The sequence below is a fragment of the Patiria miniata genome, unplaced genomic scaffold, assembly GCF_015706575.1.
Source record: "Patiria miniata isolate m_02_andy unplaced genomic scaffold, ASM1570657v1 HiC_scaffold_7, whole genome shotgun sequence".
Lineage (NCBI taxonomy): Eukaryota > Metazoa > Echinodermata > Asteroidea > Valvatida > Asterinidae > Patiria > Patiria miniata.
In genome coordinates this window covers 44,730,350-44,754,456 of record NW_024037074.1, presented here as the reverse complement: position 1 = coordinate 44,754,456, position 24,107 = coordinate 44,730,350, and the positions used below count along the sequence as shown (strand labels likewise).

The 24,107-nt window shown below is 41.7% G+C and overlaps 4 protein-coding genes across 4 annotated transcripts; 3 read left to right on the top strand and 1 right to left on the bottom strand.

The window, feature by feature from the left end:
- Window positions 1-3: 3 nt before the first annotated feature.
- On the bottom strand, window positions 4-8,149 carry LOC119745941 (serine/threonine-protein kinase 16-like). The gene is given in 10 exon segments (XM_038222649.1): window positions 4-2,029; window positions 2,802-2,926; window positions 3,467-3,483; window positions 3,486-3,561; window positions 3,800-3,920; window positions 4,756-4,816; window positions 4,819-4,897; window positions 5,247-5,469; window positions 6,833-7,202; window positions 7,988-8,149. Coding segments are annotated over 9 exon segments (1,089 nt in total). The 5' UTR covers window positions 7,093-7,202; window positions 7,988-8,149; the 3' UTR covers window positions 4-1,902.
- A 2,905-nt stretch (window positions 8,150-11,054) lies between these two features.
- LOC119745214 (octopamine receptor beta-1R-like) lies at window positions 11,055-12,137 on the top strand. Its single transcript, XM_038221437.1, has one exon. The coding sequence runs from the start codon at window positions 11,055-11,057 to the stop codon at window positions 12,135-12,137; it is 1,083 nt and encodes a 360-aa protein (XP_038077365.1).
- Window positions 12,138-16,191: 4,054 nt separating this feature from the next.
- Window positions 16,192-17,437, top strand: LOC119745213 (monocarboxylate transporter 12-like). The gene is made up of 2 exons (XM_038221436.1): window positions 16,192-16,991; window positions 17,316-17,437. Exons 1-2 carry the CDS (start codon window positions 16,202-16,204, stop codon window positions 17,435-17,437), a joined length of 912 nt encoding a protein of 303 aa, XP_038077364.1. The 5' UTR covers window positions 16,192-16,201.
- Window positions 17,438-20,895: 3,458 nt separating this feature from the next.
- Window positions 20,896-22,893, top strand: LOC119744282 (monocarboxylate transporter 13-like). Its single transcript, XM_038220151.1, has 4 exons — window positions 20,896-21,076; window positions 21,200-21,343; window positions 21,526-22,335; window positions 22,661-22,893. The coding sequence occupies exons 1-4, from the start codon at window positions 20,896-20,898 to the stop codon at window positions 22,780-22,782; spliced, it is 1,257 nt and encodes a 418-aa protein (XP_038076079.1). The 3' UTR covers window positions 22,783-22,893.
- The last annotated feature ends 1,214 nt before the right edge of the window (window positions 22,894-24,107 follow it).

Genomic DNA, 24,107 nt, shown 5'->3' with positions numbered 1-24,107 from the left:
GCGTTTTTTTGCCCTTTCATCTCATTTTTATTTGCCAATACATTCTTGACAATGTTTCACTAAAGCCTTGAATTCAAAGCAGAAATAAAATGTACAATGCATTATTCATCAATTAAAAGAAAAAACATACAATATAATAAACTTGAATTTAATCATACATCTAACGAATATTCCAACTACATTGCTTGAAAGTATAGAACAAAAGTAGAATAAATAATGTATAAAAATAAAACGGTGTTTGCTCTGTCTTCGTTATTACATTGTCATTGCGGTGTTAACACACAAGGTCGTACCTCCTGGTTCTTGTGGGGAAGACCTTTGTTTTCCTTATTTTTTTCACTTTTGTTCCAATTGAAATCTCAAACTCCAGAGCATTTTTCTAAAATGGGGAAAATTTTTAAAGACTTTCTTGTGGGTCTCTTGTTCTATTGTGTTTACTGAAAGGAACCATGAACAAGAACCAGAAGACTGATTCCTGTAGGCCCCGCCCACTGCGCATATAATCACATTGTGCACTTGGCCCCACCCACTGTACCTACTAGGCCCCGCCCATTGCACATGTAATTACATTGTGCACTTTGCCCCGCCCACTGCACCTGCTAGGCTCCGCCCACTGCACATGCTATTACATAGTACACTCGGCCCAGCCTACTGCACCAGCTAGGCCCCGCCCACTGCACATGCTATTACATAGTACACTCGGCCCCGCCTACTGCACCACCTAGGTCCTGCCCGCTGCACATGCTATTACATTGTGCACTTGGCCTCGCCCACTGCACCCACTAGGCTATGCCAATTGCGCATGTAATTACATTGTGCACTTGGCCCCGCCCACTGAACCCACTAGGCCCCGCCTGAAGCAGCATAGGAACCAGAGGTAGTGCAAGGTGGAGTGTTTAGCCAATGGGCACTTAATCAGTGGTTTATGCACAGTTACATGTACAAACCAGACACTCAGATGCTGAGGGTCTGTGAACATTCAGATAAAATGGCAGTACCATTATTGAAATTGGCTTTGCAGTTATTCTTTTTATTTACAAGGCCTTGCCGTGGCGACTTCATTCACCCGCTTCCTTTTCACTGCTGTATTTTATAGTTGTAACGGTGATAAGTAAATCTTAGATATATTTATGTGATTTCTTTTATGCAGAATCAAGTTTTATATTTTACATTATGAGAATAAAGCATTGAAGTGAATTGAATGTGCCACTGTATTGAAAATTATAAGATTGCGCAGAACGCTGCATTGTCTCATTGAGAATACGTAGATGGGGTCATAAATGCATCCACAAGTTTTTAAACACATCACCCACCACCATCACTTCCTGCCCCCCTACAAACCCAACAAGCCCCGCCCCCACAATCACATCCTTGCAAACAGTAGCTTCACAAGTCAAGTATTTACAAGTACATGTACAGATATGGAAAATAATAGCAAGTAAAAGTAAAAATAACAATCGGTTGTTTGTGACCAGATGCTACAAATTGAGTCTTTAAAACAAGAAATCTTCATTTCCTATTTTCTCATAATGCACCATAAAGATCATACTCAGCTCTTGATTTTGATGCAACACATAAGTTTGAAATTTTCCTGAATTTTGCATTTGTGGGCGAAACCGTTGAAAGTTCCTGTCGCTTTTATATGTCCAAAAATTGTATATGTCCAAACTCAAAAACTAGCTCTGGTGATTTCAGTCTCATTTTTAAAAGTCAGGTCATTGACATTTTATGACAGTTAGCATTTGATTTGAATCTTTCTGCTGAAAATTTCGCAGCCTCCACGATATTACGGTGCGTTGCAACACAGCCCGTAAACATGGAATGTTTGTTTGCGAATATTTTTTTAAGCAGGCTTGGTAACAACCGGTTTATTGCAACGGGCTACGTTTCTACCATGACTTTTTACACCCTGTGCTCCATCTGTTGTAGCATAATGTCCAGCTGCTCTATAATCCACGTAACTGAAGGTCTTTCTATGACCTCCACAACAAGAACGGATGAAATGAGTTCATGCAGAGCTGTGGAGTACCTGCAGAAACATAACAGAACTGAAGTGAGCTTACGCCTCATGCGCTCGGTCAACAATTTTCTTCAAAACTTCTAGGATATCTACTTCAGATCTTCGGGGGGGGGGGGGGGGGGGGGGGGGGGGGGGGGGGGTTGAGTCAAATTGCAGCCCCAATCGTCATGTCGTACACCTGCTTCAGTTCACATAGTGTATACAAATGGAGCTTTTAAGAATATGATCAAGTCTGTGGTTCACCAAATTTATGCGAATGGAATATCCACCGTTCACCCAACTAGTCATCTGAGTCACACTTTTGGGTCAATGTAAGACTTAAGCAAGTCTAAGTCAGTCAGTCAGTTAGGTAGGTATTAGAGGACAGGAGGCTGGCCCTCTGAATGATTCCCGGCACTTTACGAAAACAACATTCCCTGATTTTACCCTGATATTTCTCGACAAATTTCCCAAACTCCATGAGAAATATTTTCACTTTAACGAGGTGCTGGGAAGTCAAGAGGTGGTGCAGCACAGCCAGTTGTTATTGTCTGGAGAGGTGTGTGATATCAACACTGACATAAGCACTAAAAAGCCACCATAGCCAGTCAGTCAACGGACACAACTTGGACACGTAGCACAAGACGCACATACACCCAACTGGCAAAAACCTTTCCCTTTTGCTTCAAAATGTGGAAACTCATTTTCACAGTTTTCCCAAATATCCAGAGTGGCTGAGAACCCCGCCTCTGCAACCAGGACAATCGTTATTTACGCTTCAATTTTTTCTCTAGGCTCCTACCTTGAGTTGGCAGGGAATTTGAAATTGCGTCCGAGGACAGCAAGGTGAAGGCTGTCACCACGTTGATACACTGGTTCAAAGGGTGACTGTAGGAACGCCATGGCGTACAGTGTACATCCTAATGACTGCAAGACAAAAGAATAAACACCCATTTACAATACAAAACACTCCAGGAGTTCCTCTACGTTTGCGCCCGACCGGTGTTGTAGTCAAGTCCATCACAAGTAAATTATTATTATTATTATCTATTTCTGGTAAATGAAACCCAAAGATTCCTCAAAAGCGCCCAGGCACTGTAGCTCGCACGCCAGAAGAAACCCATAGAGAGAAGACAATGAGAAGAAAACTACAGTTTTAGAGGTGGGAGGAAAACCCCATATGCCACTGAATCAGGTAAGAAAAGTCTGTTACTCGCCAATGTGCCCCATCAGGCCAGCCTTTATCTCCGGTTTCAGTAGCATGAAACGACTGAGAATATTTCTATTCCCCCTGGACGCAATGCTAGTCCATTGAAGGTTACTCCCCAGTGGCTTGACTTGTCACATGACTTGTCACATAATGAATGAATTGACTTGTGACATGGCTTGTGATTTGTCTTGTAACATGACAACATGACTTGTGACTTGACTTTTTATTGGCTTGTGATTGACAGGATTTCAACTCACCCAAACGTCCACCTTTCATCAATGATGGTGTGGCTTTCAACATGGAAGAGTTCTGGAGCTCGGAACAACATGCTGCACTTCTCAGCAGCAAGATCCTGAAAAAAGGAAAATATAACATTTAACATAAGTTATTGTCACTGACTTTTTCTCAAAAGAATTACCACTAAACTTCACACATTCCTCAAAATCTGCCTAGAATTTTTGCAGTATTTTGCAGGATTGAAAAGGTCGAGTCCAACTACTGTTAACTTTACACAGGGTTTGATGCCTTCTTAGAACTTTAAAGATTTATAATCCTTATTATTGGTTTTTTAATTTTATTTTCTCACTTACTTGTACAGACAGGGCCTCTGATCGACCTTTGACCTCTAGCTTGGCTGGTGCCATGGAACCAAAGTCCATGATGACTGGTGTTCCGTTGTCAGACAGCACCACGTTACCAGGCTTCATATCCCTGTATGGGCAAAGGCGTAGACGATACCAGTTATCCCAAGAGAGCCAGGGGAACGCAGGATAATGTAGGGCATCTGTGGCCCACATGCTATGAGGCCGAAGGCCGAGTGGTATCATTTATGGGGTGCAGACGCACAAGGGGGAAATTTAAACAAAACTTGACACACAGTAAAGATGGAACACGCAGGCTGTACATAAACTTTTCAGTGGTCATCCTATTACGCGTGTGTGCAGCAGGATGGCACGCGCGATGGATTCCCACCTGCCGGGAACACATTACCTTCGCGGCACAGAAGTTGACATTTTGCTACTCTTGCGACTGTTGATTTTGTTTGAGCGCCAATGATTCTGATCAACTTAATATCATCACAGTAATACACTCAGTCACAAAAGAAATTGGCAACTGATATGTTCACAATGGTCGTAGCTCTGGCGCAGCTTGATCCTGAAAGGTTAGCCGCCGGCTGTTCTGTGTCGTCACAAGGTCAACCTGAGGGCGGCCTTAGAATACCGCGATAAGTGGAGCGCGGCAAAAGCGGCATTGACCAATCAGGATCAGGGATCCAAGTGAAACAAGGCTTAAAGTATTGTGTCTATATCCAATATACCAATTGTGTCTCTTGGCATACGGACTCACGAATAGTAAGTTGGCGCTCTGCTACCACTAACAAGAACTCAAGTGGGAGGGACTCAGCACAAGCAGGATACCAGCTAAAATGTACTGTCATGTGTACTGCTTGTAACTGGCTCTAACTTGCTGCGTCACAGCTGCATGAAACTGGGCCTAGGTATGTGAATGAACCCCTGGTTTCCTGCTTGTAACGTGTGTGGTTTACCTATGTGCGAGGGGCACCGGTGATGCCTGGTGTAGTGCCCTGACTCCCTCACATATTGCCTGAAGAGTCTGAGTAGTCTGGCCTCTGGTATATTCTCGCCTTTGGAAGCTAGTCTGTCTAACTCTTCTTGTAATGTGCCTCTCTAAAACAAAATAAATAATTAAAATAATGTACATTCATGTCACAAAATGAAGAATGGCACTGAAAAGGTCAGGAACAATAACAGTTCATTAGCTGGCATTATATATGTCACATAAACTGTACAGCTTCTAACTTGTGCCTATTGTGAATAAACACATTGACAAATTTGAGAACCACAAACATATGGGCCTATTAGGGCTGGATATAGCTCCTTTTGTAGAGCACCGTTCACCGGTTCCAGGATCACAGGTTCGAATCCTGCTGTGGTCAATCTCGTTGTTCAACTTTATGACGTGATATTCACCAGCAAATGCACACCAAAATCAAAGCTGGGAAAATGTTTTGCTCACTCTGAAATACGGAAGGACGAGCAACACTTCGGTGACCCCCGTCCGGCCACTGGTAACCTTCCACTCCTCCAGTGGTATGAGGTTTGGGTGGTGCACCTTGCGATGGTACTCCGCCTCCTCCTTAGCCAGTTGCTCCTCCGCTCGGGAGTGGCATTGGATTCGCTTCAGGGCAAACTTCTTGCCGGTGTCGTTGTCCTCCAGGAGGTCCACGACGCTGAAGCCGCTGAAGATTGAAAGTTGATGCAATGTTGAATTGTCATTATTGCTATTATTGTTATGTATTTCTGGCAATGAAACCAAGGATTGCTTCAAAGTACCCTAGGTACTGTAGCTCACAAGCCTGAAGAAACCTAAGAGAGAAGGCAATGAGAAGAAGTTACGATAACAGAACATTCGGGGGGAAAAACCTGCAGAATCAGGTAGAGACTGCAAACCTCATCCACATGTGGACCAGGGCAAGAATCGAAGCAGGGCAGGAATCGAACCCGGGCCATAAGGCTAGAAGTAGACATGTCACACTTGTTCAAGTATTAGCTATGCCGTTGAAATTACACTCATATTATGCAGCTTGCTGAAAGAAACAGGGAACTGAAAGAATTTTAAAATTGAGCCTTCAGTTCTCTTTCTACGCCAAAAAGATGATGTCGTTTTTCGCCCTTTTTTCAGCTATTTTTGGGAGAAAAAGCCCAAAAAGCTACTTTAACTCTTCATTGTTCTCCGCCATATTTGAAAAATCTAAGTTACAGCATGTTTTTACATGTATGTGTTTTCTTGATCTAAAAATAGCATTATTGGGTTCATAGGTCACTAAAAACCGCACGAATCGTCAAAATAGAACAACGGTGATCTCGCTGATTCGGCTGAAAAATTGTGTGCATCGAATGACCTGCCTACTAGAAGGCAAGAAAAGTAACCACTGCATCAACCTGACACCCCAGGCATTCAAAATGAGAAGCCCGCCTAATTTAGCAAGATCCAGCTGCTCAAAAAATCTCCAGAAGTTTAATGGAAGAATTTTAAAGTAATAGTGTCTGAGTGATCAAATTGATTTCCAAAAATGTTGCCAGTCGCCCAAGACCATCTTGTGGGTTTGAATGGGGGTGTGGGTCAAAAAAAGGGGGGGGGGAGGCTGTTGTTTATACATCATCTCATTACTGGAGGCACTGTTCAAAATACAATGTTGGACACTACTAAAGTAGTTTGACAGACTTCATTGTGGCATATTGGCAACAGACACACAATTTTGCACATGGGTGATTTTACCAACAAACGGTAATGGGGACACCATCCCCCCCCCCCCCCCTCCACTCCCCCCCCCCCTTCTCTCCCCGTAAAGATTTCCATATACGAAGTTCACTTGTTTTCCTCTGTATTGACTAACAAGCCCCCAGATAGCAATTTCATGTCATCAAAGTCAATTTGAGCAGTGAGAAAAAACAAGCATTTTCTTAGAAAACAATTTTTCATTCCAATCTCATAGGGTTTGTACACAGGGTGTTGAGTGAACTTCGTATATGGAAATCTTTCTCTTTCCCCCCCCCCCCCCCCCCCCCCCCCCACATCAATGCCCGTGGATGATTTCTTACCCTTCTCCGAGTCGTCTCAAAACGTAGAATCGTCGTCCTTCGAACTCGATCCTTTCCCTAGTGCAGTTGCAGCCCATGATCGCCAGCACATCACACGTGACAGCCAAGCCAACTTTAGCCACAGGCCGAAAAATCTGGTTCCAGAGAACGCCACTGATACTCATGTGACTTGCGAAATAGTCCTGCTGACTTTTTGTCAGTTTTCTTTTTTTCTTATTGAATCTAGACTTTTCAGAAAAGGGTTTGGATGCACGTGGCATTCATGTTGAGGGTTGTGATGCATGTATCTGTTAGTCCAAGTGTGTTATTTGTTAGTCCAAATACATGCATGCGTTAAAAAACCATCGACGAAAACATCAGGTTGTTCTTCCTGAAAGTAAAAAAAAAAAAAAAGAAAGTGAAGAAACACTGCACAGTAAACATGTAAGCCTATGGACATGATGGAGTAAATGTGGATAATTTCTATTCTTTTACTTTCCTTTTTTTCTCCATTTCGTTTGCACCCCCCATCAGGAGCGGATCCAGGAATTTTTGCAGGTTTTTTTTTTTCATCAGCAACAAAATCTGAATTGTACACAGGGTTTTTTTCCGGACACTTGGCCTCTGTAAAAATAAAAAAACTGGGGGGGGGGGGGGGGGGGGGCCTTGTACCATTTTACAATAGGGGGTGCTGTTCAAATTCAACGATTAAAACTACTAGATTACAGAATGGTGTACTGTATTTTGAATAGGCAGACATTATACCATGGAGGAATAAGAACATCAGTATAATTTTTTTGGGTGTCTCACGGCGGGGGGGGGGGGGGGGGTTCGACTTATTTTTTAGGAATTTGTATGATTTTTTTTTTTTTTAAAGAGCTGGGGGGGGGGTTGATCCCCAAAAAACCCCCTCTGGATCCGCGCCTGCCCATGCCAATAAATACTTGACAATTGCAAGTCTGACCTTTATTTACGAATGGCGGAGGTAGTCCAGTATTTGCCACATATATAGGGCTATTTGTCATGACGGTACAGTGGTAGGCTAGTACTGGAAATTGGTAGGACACGGAAATATTATATACGTCGCTAAACGTTCGAGAGAAAAACAGAAGTAGCCCACAAGATTTTCTTGAGATTGTGGAGGTCATTCTCAGTATTTTGGCGTTTGTTACTTACTTCTTCATGTTCTTGGTCTTATCTAAGCTAAGCCGGTACGCTATAGTTCTACAATATCCTTGTATCGATAAAATGAAAACCCAGTATACGGTCCAACAAATGTGACCGGAATCGGTCCCTTTTTTGTGCACGAAGCTGACTACCGTTCAATTGTTAGACTGGTTACCGCTTCGATATACAAATTCAGACCGATATCGGACAGTATGGGAACCAGACTTGTGCGGATAGACTAGTTTCCAGCCTCTCCATCATCGATTCTGAATGGGAGAGGGATGAGGGAGGGACTGGGAATTAGTCTAACCAGATAAGGTTATTAAAGATTGCAGACCAGTAAATAAAGTGTCACAGACCCCAGTGATAATAAAAAAAAAAACAATTTCAAAAATCAGGAAAAACACTCATTATATCCAACTGTGCGAGATAACCACTTAAGAGGTGTTTGCACAGTAACAACAGTAACAACCAGAACCAGACCAGAAGGTGTTTTTGAGACATACATCAAATAAAAAGCTTATTTCATCATTTTTCATTTTATGTGGGTTTTTTGTTGGGGGGGGGGGGGTAATCTGACAATATTTGGGAGACATTTCCATCCAAAGATAAACACCCCTAAAAGTAGTCCTGAAGCCCATCGCCATTTTGACAAATGATGCCAACACTCCATTGCAAAATAGAGCAATATTAATTTTTAGGGCCCAATTCATCCAAATTACGCAGAAGTGACATGCTAGTCCTATTCACGGCTTCCATCTCTATTTATTTAATTAACTGTGACCCTCAAGTTCATGGCAAATGTTCTGAAGTTCATCATTTCATGGCAAATGTAGCAGAGAATTTGCGGGCAGTCAAATCGTGATTGGTGCCGATTTTATAGAAAAAAAGTAACCCATTACCAGGCGGGCCCCACCCCATACCCAGAAACGGCGGGACCCCGTGCTGCAGACGTTGATATTCGGAGTCATCATGGCCGCATTTCATGGGGGCGCTGGTCGCCGATGATGACTCGATCGGTACATATGATTTAGAACCTGTCTAGTTGTTTAGTTGTTCCCGAATGCCCCGGAAAACATGAGGACTGGTTTGAGAGTACAACAAAATACAAGATTATTTTGTGAACATGTTGCAAGAACATCATCGTCTGTGTTTACAATTGAACATAGGAAATATGTGGTAATATTTACTGCTTAGAAGATAGTAGTTCTGAAAAGAACTGGTCCTGCTTATTATCAACTTTGCTAAGTAGTTTTTTTGTTCTGATAAGAACAGTCCTGCTGTAAGTTCTAAACGAACTTGTCTTTGGTCTCATTTAGAACTTACAGCAGGACTACTTAGCAAAGTTGATAATAAGCAGGACGAGTTGTTTTCAGAACTAATATCTTCTAAGCAGTAGTTATTACCACATGGTGTTACCGCAAACCGAAACGATACCGATACCCCACCATGCAAAGCCTCAAATCTTATAGGAAATATGGTTCCCTCATTAAATCTACTCTGTACGTCACTTGCAAAGTGCAAATTTGGCTTTGTGGATAACTTTAAGAACTTCATGGTTGTACCTTGATATTCTCGAAAAACACGTGTTGTTGAACAAAACTGTGTGCGAAAACAATGAGGAAGCTTAAAAATGAATTAATGCATGACCACACGATTTACGGTGATTCCGTTCTATTTTGAAACCTTCGTTCGGCACAAGCCTAGGTGTTTAGAAAATAAATATGAAGCACATAGTTCCTCTTTCCCAAAGACAACATTTAAAGTGCAAACCGTGCTTTACGAAGTACAGGCCCATTTTAGAACCAGTGAAGTCATGGTTGTTTCACGAAAAAGTAAACTCCAAAAACATAGGTTTTCTCAGTATTGTTTGTGAAATACACGTAATGAGGAAGTTTGAGGGAAAAAAACACACACTATGACCACATATTTGTTAAAACTTTATTGAAATACCTTTTGTCCAGAACAGCCATGTGTTTTCTAAATAAATATGCAAATCCAAAATAAATATATCTAATCCAGTTCCCTTTTCCAACAGTTGTGCACGCTTGTCGGACATTAAATCAGGGCTGTGATTGGTCAAACACCACTGGGCGGGGCTTAATTAGTCATCTGTGAGCTCGGATGGGGCGGTGGCTGTAAGCTAATGTACTAGCAAATATGTTTAACACTTCGTGATAAATTTCAAGCCCCACGGTTGCTATTTATTTCATTTGAAGAGCAACCAATCAGTGAGACAGTTGGTGGTGTGAAACGAAGTACTGAAATTGTGTACATTAAATTCGATTTCGTTTCCTTCATAAGCCTATAGCTAGCATCCTCCGCATACAACGGCTTCAAGGTAGGTCCTCTTTCTTATAAGTACCAGCTTTAAAAACAACTGTGTCAAATTATTTTTCGGTTTCTTTGTTTTTATTTTAAGAACTTAACTGCAATTTTCAGGAAATGCAAGCCGATCGTTTCAGCCCCAGCTGATTCTAAAATACCGGTCAAGTTTGACCGTATAGTTGCTCGTCCATTCTGACTAAAGTTTTTAACACGAGTGTCACAGTATCAAAGCTCGACCTCGTGATCTAACTTCTGCAGCCAGTCGCGGGCCTCAAAGATTATTCCTGATGACTGTCTTATATCGAACGTCCCCGGAACAATTGCATTTCTTGTGTTCGTCTATTCCAGCTGGATTCGATTCAAGTCGATTCCTATTTCATTCCACGGATACTTTGAGTAAATAAACTGATAACACATCGTACATTCTACCGAGACCAACGCCTATTATTCTAATGCATTGTTTAAAAAAACCTGTCCAAGTTCAGCTCATCCGATACTGTGTGAAAAAAATAGTGCTTTACCATGCATATATTCTATTAATATCACATAACTGAAAATGCAATATTTATTGAACGATACAATCCTAGCTTGATCATCGTAACGGTTCCAACCTTGATCTGATAGGCTTTCTCTTCGGGGAGGGGATGCCTATTCCGGAGGGTTGAAACGGCATAAAAAAGTCTTTGCATGATTAGAAGGATGTCTACAGTTCATCATATTGTTTTTAATACCTTTATTTTGTCACCAGATGTCTCGGTCGAATGTCTCATACGATGCCCCAGTCTATGACCTATTCCCTTTCCATGATGTCCATTTAGTCCTTCTCAGCGTACTGTATGGGATCGCTTTCATAGCAGGGACCCCAGGCAACTCTCTGGTGATCCTGGCCGTGCTTCTCTCCAAAAAGCTCCGCACGACCACCAACACCTTCGTGGTGAATCTCAGCGTGGCGGACCTACTGACCTGTCTGGTGTTAATACCGGTAAACGCCAATGTCATAAGTACATTATATTTTGGGATCGGTGACCTACAGGTCGGGCTCACTCTGCTCTTGGTGACCGGTTTCATTTTATACACGACTCTCGGCTGCAGCATCCTCACATTGATATGCATCGCCCTTAACCGCTGGTTGCTGATCACACGACCACTTACCACCTATCAAAAGGTCTACACGCCGAAGAAAATCGCCGTGTGCCTGATGTTCGTTTGGGTGATACCAATAGTATTTGTCCTTACTTTAGGTTATTCGGGGCTTGGTAAGCGTTACTTCATCGTAGTGCTAGCAGTTGCAATGTTTCCGATCCCTCTGACCGTCATCATTGCCTGCTACGTTCTCATCTGGAGGCGTATCAACCGCCAGGTGAGGAGCATGGCAAGCTCCAGCCATATACCCGAGGTATCCAATGAGCCCATAACCCACAACTCTACGGAGACACAACTCGATGACATCCCGACTGACAGCACCCAACCCCAAGCCAGGTCGAATTCCGCAATGACGACCGGTAACGACCAACTGAGTCGCCATCAGATCCAAATAACCAAGAACATGTTCTACGTCGTCTGTGCCTTTGTGCTGTGCGTGGGTCCATACGCCATAAGCCTGGTACCGGCAATTACTGACATTAAGTTCGTCCTTGTCAGTCAGTATGCATCTGCAATCCTAGTGTTTAACAGTTGCATCAACCCCTTGATCTATGCGACCAAGCACCGTGACTTCAAGACCGTCTTCCGCTGCATCGTAAGTCGCCAGTGGGACGACATCCCGGAACCCTCGGATTTTCTGAAGGCCGTGAGACGGAGCAAATGCTGCGGTCGGAGCAATCCTGTGTGAAACATGGTGAACATAGAAGTCTGACTTCTGTATGGAAATGTCTCAGATGTTGCAAACTTTGTAAGATGTTCTCTGGGCGCTTATGAGCGCCACTAGGATCGCCGCATCATGAGCCAGTAACATTGGCAGACAGATTTCCTTGATAGTGCCTATGTATAATGCTTGTAATATTGGACAGTAATACGCTATATAATAGTACCAGAGCAAAGGTTTGCTATTTTGTTATTTTGTAATTGAAGGGCTATTATTGCATCATGCCTCCAGTCCTCAAATCGCTAAAATATCTTTTGAAAAGTGATATAACTCGTTTCCATAATACTCCCAAGGTGGAGCTAATAATTATGCGTCGCTATTTTGGAGCTACCGGTATTAAACGGCGGTAAGAATGTTAATATTGACATTTACTTTACCCAGAATGCTTAAAAATTACTATACTGTTTGTTTAAATATTTTTATTTTTGTAATAATTTGTTTTATTATAATTTCTACTAATTAAATTTGTATAGTTTCCTTTCGTTTCCTTTCTTGGTGCAAATTCAGTCAACATCATGTACATTAGAGGTATTTGACGCAGTGAATGAATTTATTGGTGGCATTCTCACAAGAAATCCTGCTAAATGCTTGTCAGTTATAACTGAGGAGAGCCTATCTGAAGCTCTACCAAATTATGAATAAACGAAAAGGAATAATCAAGTTGTATTAATTACATTAAACGGAATGTACATCATTAGCTTTTGCTGTAATTTTCAGAAATGAACTATTTGAGAGGTTAGTATAATAGATCAAATATTGTTACACTGACATTTTTGAAGTTTTGTGTTCGAAAAGGTTGGAAAAACCAAAAAAAAAAACATTTTCAAGTAGTCTGGTTCCCATGACTCCACAAAAGATAAAATGGATCAATTTATAGATGATGGAAAATTGTAAGGCAAGGGAACCAGTCTAGCTGGCCTGCACCCGTTCATGAACATATAACCAATAGCAAACAACATTTGGACTGAAAAAATGGTAAATTTGGAGCAAGTAGTTGAAAAATAGTTAGGTTTTTCCAACGCTGGTCGTGCAAAAATACCATTTTCTTGAAAATGACTTCACACCAGGTGCCATAACTTTACAAGATGTTTGAGACTGTCATTTACCAACATCCTAGTAAGGTATTTCGTAACAACTTGGTAGTTTTATTTTTCGATGTTTGCAAATATTGTATATTCCCTTTAATTGAACTTAATGTAAAGAATTACACTCGACAAGAAAAGTTACTGAACTAGAGAAATTTATCTTTAAACCACAAACTTAAGTAGTGAACAAAGTCATTGTGTCGAGCAACGAGTCGTTTTATTTACCCCTCCTGAAGTCTGCCAATTTTGTAAAGGAAAGTAATGTTATGAACGCAAATGCATATTATTTAAGGGCCGGGAGACGGGGCATCAGCCTATCAGGGTGGGTGTGAAAAACCCCCCAATTAACCGGTTTGTACGGGGGTAAGCAAAATCGTCATCCAGTCGGTATAAGTATGGTTGCAGACCAGTAAATCGGTCCGAAATTGCCTGCACCGGCCAAATCACGATTTGCATGCCCTCAAAATCTTCAGTATTTGAGCATATGGGTGGAAGCCGTGCACGTAACTGTGAGCTTGTAGTTCCGTTCAATTTCGATGAAATTAGGGCCCTTAAAGCGCTCTATTTTGCAATGGAGTGTAGGCATCGTTTTTCACATGGCGACGGGCTTCAGGACTATTTTCAGGGGTGATCATCTTCGGGCGGAAATTTCTCCTAAAAGTCATCAGTTAACCCCCCAGAAATTGAAAAGAAAATTAAAGATGATGAAATAAGCTTTAAGTTGATGTGTGTCCCGAACACCTTGGAGAGTTGTGAGTATTTTCCCCGAATTTCTGAAGTGTGAGCATTTACCATTGGGGTCTATGGAAGTTTATTTACTGGTCTGCAACCGTATATGCCACAAGAAAGCGCCACCTACTGACTGACAATGTCCAGGACCGTCGTTTTGAACAGCGCCCCCAATAGTAAAATGTTGTCCATCCCCCATGCCCTAACTTTGTGATTTATTTTGGCGGCAGCCTCTGATCATGATTGATAACCGGGGGCCGGGGGAAATCCAACCTACTTTCCACATCTACAACGGATGGTGTGTCGCAGGAAATTTGTTGTTTTTAACCCCCCCCCCCCCCCACCCCTGCCTTCAATCGGTTTGGCGACACCCCCGTCAATCAAGACTAGTCTATGAGATAGACCCTAGCTGGCCACTGCGAATAACCTCGAGAAAATGACCAATCAGCAGGCGCCTTCTATACGCCCGTAATTTGAGTTCCCCGCGTACGTAAACCTCACGCCCGCGATCACGGAATATCATTTTTGTACAGGTTGTTGTATTACAAAACGCGGCATCGAAATTGACCAATCACAAAAAGTTAGTCCTGAATTCGGAATGAATTGACGTCACGCATGCTAAGAAAATCCGGTTCGTTAGTGTGACGTCAGTTAATTGTAAACCACGCCCACTGGCCATGAGTAACGCCACTTGAGTGTATATCCAATGGGCGCTAGTAATCAGTGCTGCGCGCGCGTATGACGTTTGATTTTACTAAAGAACTAGACTTGATGGCAAGTCGTTGTGTCCGCGAACTTCAGTCGAACTCAATCGGCGCGGCTGGTATAAGACTAGTACGTAATCGGTCGGGTTGCGACAAATCTAACGACTTGACGATTACGTCCTCCCACCGTTATTCATAATTATTATGCAAGCAGCGAAATATTATGCAGGCATTTTGCGGTGAGATCCGATGGTGCACCGCTATGCAAATGAGGACTCATTCATTCCGTTACATGGGGGTTCTAACTTCTTCTCTAAACGTCAGGGACATGTTTGCAGATCTGGCGACATTTTTACGACCAATACACTCAAACTGCTCACGGTCAATTGTGTATAGTAAAATGTATCATTGTTATATCACAAAGGCTTGATTTATTTGATTCGCGTATGCCCTTTTATGAATGTCGGCACGACCCCCATGCGAAAATTCCTGGATCTGCCTTCGTTCTATTGGCCATTGCACAGCTCAATGCAAACAAGCCGTCCGGGACCAAGGTCATGTCAAAGGTCATGTACACTCATCATGCAAGAGGTTTAATTCAATACGGAAGCAAAGGGCCAACTCCATAATATTGTGTAAAGGAAATTAATAGACCCGTCACAGATTTTATTTCAAAGATATTTTGTAAGCGGGTTCAATTAAAGGAATGTCCGGCTTGATACGGGCCACACTCGTGCTGTGGTAGGCTGCTCAAGATTACCACTTCACTTTCTACATCATACCAAACAGATGTTAGCCAAACCCTAATTGCCTTACTGCAGTCGCCTAACTGAAAGAATAGGAACCTTGTACCGCTGTGTATAATCTTAAAACATCGCCATGGAATTCGATACTGATGGATATTTCCTCGTCCTGTTTTCATTTACCTCCAATCTGATGTACGGATGCGTTGCCAAAAGTCTGGGCGTTTTGTTGCCGACGCTGACGGACCAATTCACCACACACACCTGGGTCATTGGAATCATTGCGTCGGTGATGGAAATAATGTCATATTTTGGAGGTAGTACAGGTGTTCGATAATCAAGTTTATTCTTTAGTTTTCGCTATAAGACTCATCAGGAAAAAAATGCAATGTAAATTTAGTGTTAGCTTCATTTATTTTGTTTGATTTAAGGTCTTCTAACCATGCCGTTGGATGAAAGATTTAGCTGTCGACGTTTGTTGATCGTCACCAGCGCAGTAGAAAGCATAGGGTTGCTGTTGTTTCCTCTGGCAAGAAGCACTATTCACGTTGCTCTGGCATTTGCAGTATTAGTAGGTAAAGACGTGTGTATAATAACATATTTATAATTTGTAAACACCATCTGACTAATTTGTCAAATAGTTAACTAGTTCGTTGGAATAATATATTGGGTTGTAACACACTACCACTTTTGTTCAAAAATGAGTAAGACTAGCTTTAATGCACCACTCGGATACTTCTTTTTTTTCAGGACCAAACGTTGGAATTATCATGGTTCTCAACAGAGTCGTACTAGGACGCCACTTTCGTGAGCGATACACTTTAGCCTGTGGGATTGGCCATGCCGGGCTAGCAGTTGCCCTTCTTGCTTTTGCACCGATGACGCAGCTTTTCCTCGACACCTACGGTTGGAGAGGAGCAGCGCTGCTTATTGCTGGAATCAGTATGCATCAGATTGCAAGTGCTGCCGTTGTCAGGGTCACCAAAGCACAGTACGAGCCTCTTACGGATAGCTTAGGTAACCACCAGGATGACATCGACAAGGAAGGATGCAGAAGTCGTGGCAAGAAGTCTATTCTTCATCTCGTCAAAGCTGTAGATCTGGGAATACTATTGGAGTTCAAGTTTTGGATTGTGTTCATGAGTCGTTTCGGAGTGTCCTTTACCTTTAGTGCTTGGGTGCTGTATTTCGTTCCTCATCTAGAAGTCAAGGGCTTCTCGCCCCAAGTGGCAGCTGCTCTTTGCTCGGCAGCTGCTGTCGGGTATTTCCTTGGGTCGATCATGTGGGCACCCCTCATCGACCGTGGCATCATGAAATGCTCAACAGCGATCATCGTCAGCAGCCTATTTCTGTCTCTGTCGTTTGTTGTAGATCCCTGGGTGAATGACATTGCTAGCTATGCAGTCGCCACCTTCATCTGTGGATTGTTTACCGCTGCTCTGTACACACTCCAGGACGTCTTGACTAGAGACATGTTTGAAATGGATCGACTTGTGAGCGCCTTCGTCTGGGGTCGGCTCTTCCTCTTCGCACCCGGAATTCTTGCTGGGTTCCTACCCGGTAGGTTTCCTAAAATGTCGATCACTCCTTGGATGATTTACCTTGAAGTAACCGACTTTTTTGTATTTGTATAATTTGATGGAGATATACATGATAGGGGCTCGGGATTGACCTGGATCTTCTTCCAAATACTTGTAGTTGTTTTCTGAAAGAAACTGCAAAATTATTGAATTCAAAGATGAACATCGAATGAAAGACAAGTATTACCGACGCTACAGCCAAATCTTGATTGGAAAACCAAATCTGAAAGGAAAAATATGAATCAGTATGCGACGATTGAAACAGAAGTTTCGGTTATGACAATTGGTTTCTGTTTATTTATAGGCTGGATATACGAAGCAAGGGGAAGTTACGACTTGGCGTTCATCGTGATTGGCCTGGGACCAACTCTCTGCCTCCTGCCGTTGATTATTGGGTTACTGAGGAAGACAATGAACGGCTTGTGAAGGGACATAATGTATAAGACGAACGGGTCCTCTCTTGTGCGAGTCTTTTGAAGAGAGTTTTAATTATGTTGTCGGAACCAATGGTGTAATACGAGGACAATAAGAAGGCAACTATGGATGCTTTGGGAATCTAAAGTCTATTCCTTGGGCGGATGGGATTATCAATATTTTTCTAAGGATTTAAAGTGTGTAATTATATAAATGTGGCCTGACGTTGCGAACTTAGCAAGTTCTTCTTCAGAGGCTAACACAGAATGACTCTAAGGGGACTAACACCTCTGAAGAAGAACTTGCTAAGTTCGCAACGTCAGGCCACATTAATTTTTAGATTTATATATCTCAGGTCCACCCAGTCAGTTAGCAGTTTGCAGCAGTCTTCCTTTTTTTTATAATTATATAAATGTCATAAACATGGCGAACATAGAATTCTGATTTCTGTATGTAAATGTCTCAGATGTCGCAAAACATTTAAGATGTTCTCTATGCTATCTAAATTAGCGCAATTAAAGGATCGCTGAAAGAGCCACCAAATTAACAAACCGATTCCGTAGATAACGCCAATGGCTGGATTTTTTACACTATTGAGAGAAGGTTTGAAATTCCTCTAATATGTTGTGAAATGTGAATAAGAACTAATTTTGCTCCATAATATTTCCAAGGTGAAACTATTATGCGGCGCTATTTTGGAGCTATTAAACGGTGGGAAATGTTTTTAAATCCTTTTTAAGGATAATATCCTTAAAACCTGCAAAGCTCCACAAACGAAAAGGAGTAATCAAGTTCTTTCATTATTTAACCGAAATTAATGCAAAGAGCACTCAAAAAGAAAACTGATTGAACTAGGGAAATATATCTATTCAAAACACGAACTCAAGTGGGAAAAAAATTCAACGTGTTAATAATTCCACGCAATGTAGTTAAAGATTATTCCATGTAGCAATTAGCCTCAATTAGGTCAAAGCCTCTGTAACGCTGATCGTATCGTATGTTCACAAAAAATTGATATAACAGTCGGTTCAACCAACAACGGGGAGTTAAAAAGGCTGTCTGCATTGTGATAAGCTAACTCTTTATACAATAATCATGGCAACAGAGTTAAGAGTGCATGAGCCCCACTACTACTAACACCGCAATTATTTTGTCATATTTTTACAAAATCATCAAACGTCACCCAATGAACCCGTACAGTAAGCTTAAGCCTCCTTTAGGCCAAAAAAAAGTCTCCGGTTTCTGGTATGGAGCTTGCCCAAAAAGTGGTGCGGCGACGCGGCTTTTTTTTTTTTTTTACCTGATTTGTTTGCTTCAAATGTCGGCTGATGACTGCAAATGGTGCCCGACTAATCTTAGTGCAAATATATGGGAGTCCAGAGAGGCCACATAAAGCTTATTCTCGACCATAACCCAATCTAAAAACACGTTAAAATTGTGCAGCAGCAGGATTCCAGTCAAACGAGTGAGTGTGGCGGTTTTGAGACATCATCTTTCATTGAAAAAAAAACGTTTTCATTTTGCCGACGCGCATGGCTACGGCGACGCGCGCGCATACCAGAAACCGGAGACTTTTTTTGTTTGGCCTTATATTTTGTATTTAAAGTAAAAACGTTTTACCAACGAAAGTACTCAGTGCCTCACAATTGTCTCAGTGGCTAAAGTTGCCTCAGAAAAGTGTATAATATTTTGAGTACTTTGTCATCTCCCGCCATTGAGTAGTCAATGGCTCTTTTTTGATACAATGGTAACTTGAGTACACGTGCCATTCTTGAAATGCACAACTGCAAATACGTACGTATTAATGTGGGCCTTCAAAATAGAAACACGTAGAACGTTTGAGGGGTTCATATGTTGAAGTTTAAATATATCATTTTAACTCTGTAAAGAAAACCCAGCGCATTTATGAGAAAATACACAATTAAATACATGAACATATAACAACAAATAATCGGTAGTTTTCTCCCTTCGTTCCATTACCAAGGTTGATACAAACAAGCCATTGTTTTACAATGTATAGACATCGACAACTCGAGCACGAGGTCACTACACACGGCTTCCTTCAATAGCGAAATCATTAAACCAGCTGCATGTTCTAGAAAGCTACTGCCCATGAAGGATTCTATTCTCAACAATTTTGTAAGCGGGTTCTATTTCACAAATGTCTGTCTAACGGGTTGATACGGAGGCGCACTCGTGCTGTGCTGTGCTGTGCTGTGCTGTGCTGTGCTGTGCTGTGCTGTTATAACCACTTTCTACATCATCATCATCATCATACCTAAACGATGTTGGCCTAAACCTAACTTCCTACCTCACTCGCCTAACTGAAAGAATGGCAACTTTGTACTGCGGTGTATAACCTGAAAACATAGCCATGGAATTCGACACTGATGGTTATTTCCTCGTCCTGTTTTCGTTTACCTGCAATCTGATGTGGGGATGCGTTACCAAAAGCCTGGGCGTTTTGTTGCCGACGCTGACGTACCAATTCACCACACACACCTGGGTCATTTGAATGATTGCATCAGTCCTGACAATAACGTCATATTTAGGAGGTAGTACAGGAGCGTACGTTCGTCATATGATCATAAAATGTATTATTTAGTTTTCGCTATAAGACTCATCAGAAAAAAAATGCAATCTACAGTAAAGCTTCATTTATTTTGTTTGATTTAAGGTCTTCTAACCATGCCGTTGGATGAAAGATTTAGCTGTCGACGTTTGTTGATCGTCACCAGCGCAGTAGAAAGCATAGGGTTGCTGTTGTTTCCTCTGGCAAGAAGCACTATTCACGTTGCTCTGGCATTGGCAGTATTAGTAGGTAAAGACGTGTGTAATAACATATTTATAATAATGTAAACACCATCTGACTAATTTGTCAAATAGTTAACTAGTTCGTTGAAATAATATATTTGGTTGTAACGCAATACCACCTGTGTTCAAAAATGAGTAAGTCTAGCTTTAATGCACCACTCGGATACTTTTTTTTTCCAGGACCAAACGTTGGAATTATCATGGTTTTCAACAAAGTCGGGGGGTGGGGATATGAAGGTAGGGGGGGGAGTTGAGAGAAGGTGTGCCAGGTCTTGCCCCGGGGAAATTAAATAAAATTGAAATTTCTCCTGCATTCTAAGGCAAATTGAGAATAACTTTTTTGTACACTCAATACGAGGCTCTTTAATAGCGAAATCATTCTACCAGCTGCATGTTCTGGAAAGCTACTGCCCCATGACGGATTATATTCTCAACAATATTGTAAGCGGGTTCTATTTCACAAATGTCTGTCTAACGGGTTGATACGGAGGCGCACTCGTGCTGTGCTGTGCTGTGCTGTGCTGTTATAACCACTTTCTACATCATCATCATCATCATACCTAAACGATGTTGGCCTAAACCTAACTTCCTACCTCACTCGCCTAACTGAAAGAATGGCAACTTTGTACTGCGGTGTATAACCTGAAAACATAGCCATGGAATTCGACACTGATGGTTATTTCCTCGTCCTGTTTTCATTTACCTCCAATCTGATGTGGGGATGCGTTACCAAAAGCCTGGGCGTTTTGTTGCCGACGCTGACGTACCAATTCACCACACACACCTGGGTCATTGGAATGATTGCATCAGTCCTGACAATAACGTCACATTTGGGAGGTAGTACAGGAGCGTACGTTCATCATTTGATCATAAAATGTATTATTTAGTTTTCGCTATAATACTCATCAGAAAGAAAAATGCAATCTACAGTAAAGCTTCATTTATTTTGTTTGATTTAAGGTCTTCTAACCATGCCGTTGGATGAAAGATTTAGCTGTCGACGTTTGTTGATCGTCACCAGCGCAGTAGAAAGCATAGGGTTGCTGTTGTTTCCTCTGGCAAGAAGCACTATTCACGTTGCTCTGGCATTGGCAGTATTAGTAGGTGAAGACTTGTGTATAATAACATATTTATAATAATGTAAACACCATCTGACTAATTTGTCAAACAGTTCTCTATATATAGTTCGTTGAAATAATATATTTGGTTGTATCACAATACCACTTGTGTTAAAAAATGAGTAAGACTAGCTTTAATGCACCACTCGGATACTTCTTTTTTTCCAGGACCAAACGTTGGAATTATCATGGTTCTCAACAAAGTCGTACTAACACGCCACTTTCGTGAGCGATTCGCTTTAGCCTGTGGGATTGGCCATGCCGGGCAAGCAGTTGCCCTTCTTGCTTTTGCACCGATGACGCAGCTTTTCCTCGACACCTACGGTTGGAGAGGAGCGGCGCTGCTTCTTGCTGGAATCAGTATGCATCAGATTGCAAGTGCTGCCGTTGTCAGGGTCACCAAAGCACAGTACAAGCCTCTTACGGATAGCTTAGATAACCACCAGGATGACATCGACAAGGAAGGATGCAGAAGTCGTGGCAAGAAATCTATTCTTCATCTCGTCAAAGCTGTAGATCTGGGAATACTATTGGAGTTCAAGTTTTGGATTGTGTTCATGATTCGTTTCGGAGTGTCCTTTACCTTCAATGCTTGGGTGCTGTATTACGTTCCTCATCTAGAAGTCAAGGGCTTCTCGCCCCAGGTGGCAGCTGCTCTTTGCTCGGCAGCTGCTGTTGGGTATTTCCTTGGGTCGATCATCTGGGCACCCCTCATCGACCGTGGCATCATGAAATGCTCAACAGCGATCATCGTCAGCAGCCTATTTCTGTCTCTGTCGTTTGTTGTAGATCCCTGGGTGAATGACATCCCTAGCTATGCAGTCGCCACCTTCATCTGTGGATTGTTTACCGCTGCTCTGTACACGCTCCAGGACGTCTTGACTAGAGACATGTTTGAAATGGATCGACTTGTGAGCGCCTTCGTCTGGGGTCGGCTCTTCCTCTTCGCACCCGGAATTCTTGCTGGGTTCCTACCTGGTAGGTATTCCTAAAATGTCGATCACTCCTTGGATGATTTACCTTGAAGTAACCGACTTTTTTGTATTTGTATAATTTGATGGAGATATACATGATAGGGGCTCGGGATTGACCTGGATCTTCTTCCAAATACATGTAGTTGTTTTCTGTAAGAAACTACAAAATTATTGAATTCAAAGATGAACATCGAATGAAAGACAAGTATTACCGACGCTACTGCCAAATCTTGATTGGAAAACCAAACCTGAAAGGAAAAATATGAATGAGTATGCGACGATTGAAACAGAAGTTTCGGTTATGACAATTGGTTTCTGTTTATTTATAGGCTGGATATACGAAGCTAGAGGAAGCTACGACTTGGCGTTTATCGTGATTGGCCTGGGACCAACTCTCTGCCTCCTGCCGTTGATTATTGGGTTACTGAGGAAGACAACGAGCGGCTTGTGAAGGGACATAATGTATAAGACGAACAGGTCCTCTCTTGTGCGAGTCTTTTGAAGATAGTTTTTAAGTTGTCGGAACCAATGGTGTAATACGAGGGCAATAAGAAGGCAATCATGGATGCTTTGGGAATCTAAAGTCTGTCCCTTGGGCGGATGGGATTATCAATATTTTTCTTAGGATTTAAAGTGTGCAATTACATAAATGTCATAAACATGGCGAACATAGAATTTTGATTTCTGTATGTAAATGTCTCAAATGTCGCAAAACATTTAAGATGTTCTCTATGCTATCTAAATGAGAGCAATAAAGGATCGCTGAAAGAGCCACCAAATTAACAAACCGATTTCGTAGATAACGCCAATGGCTGAATTTTTACACTATTGAGAGAAGGTTTGAAATTACTCAAATATGTTGTGAAATGTGAATAAGAACTAATTTTGCTCCATAATATTTCCAAGGTGAAACTATTAGGCCTATGTGGCGCTATTTTGGAGCTATTAAACGGCGAGAATTTTTTTTAATCCCTTTTTAGGATAATATCCTTAAAACCTGCAAAGCTCCACAAACGAAAAGGAGTAATCAAGTTTCTTTCATTATTTAACCGAAATTAATGCAAAGAGCACTCACAAAGAAAACTGATGGAACTAGGGAAATATATCTCTTCAAAACACGAACTCAAGTGGGAAAATATTTAACGTGTTAACAATGACACGCAATGTAGTTAAATATTATTCCATGTAGCAATTAGCCTCAATTAGGTCAAAGCCTCTGTAACGCTTATCGTATCGTATGTTCACAAAAAATTGATTATAACAGTCGGTTCAACCAACAACGGGGAGTTAAAAAGGCTGTCTGCATTGTGATAAGCTAACTCTTTATACAATAATCATGGCAACAGAGTTAAGAGTGAGCCCCACTACTACTAACATCGCATTTATTTTGTCATATTTTTACAAAATCATCAAACGTCACGTAACGAAACCGTACAGTAAGCTTAAACCTCCTTTATATTTTGTATTTAAAGTAAAAACGTTTTACCAACGAAAGTACTCAGTGCCTCACAATTGTCTCAGTGGCTAAAGTTGCCTCAGAAAAGTGTATAATATTTTGTGTACTTTGTCATCTCCCGCCATTGAGTAGTCAATGGCTCTTTTTTGATACAATGGTAACTCGAGTACACGTACCATTCTTGACATGCACAACTGCAAATACGTACGCATTAATGTGGGCCTTAAAAATAGAAACACGTAGAACGTTTGAGGGGTTCACATGTTGAAGTTTAAATATATCATTTTAACTCTGTAAAGAAAATCCAGCGCATTTATGAA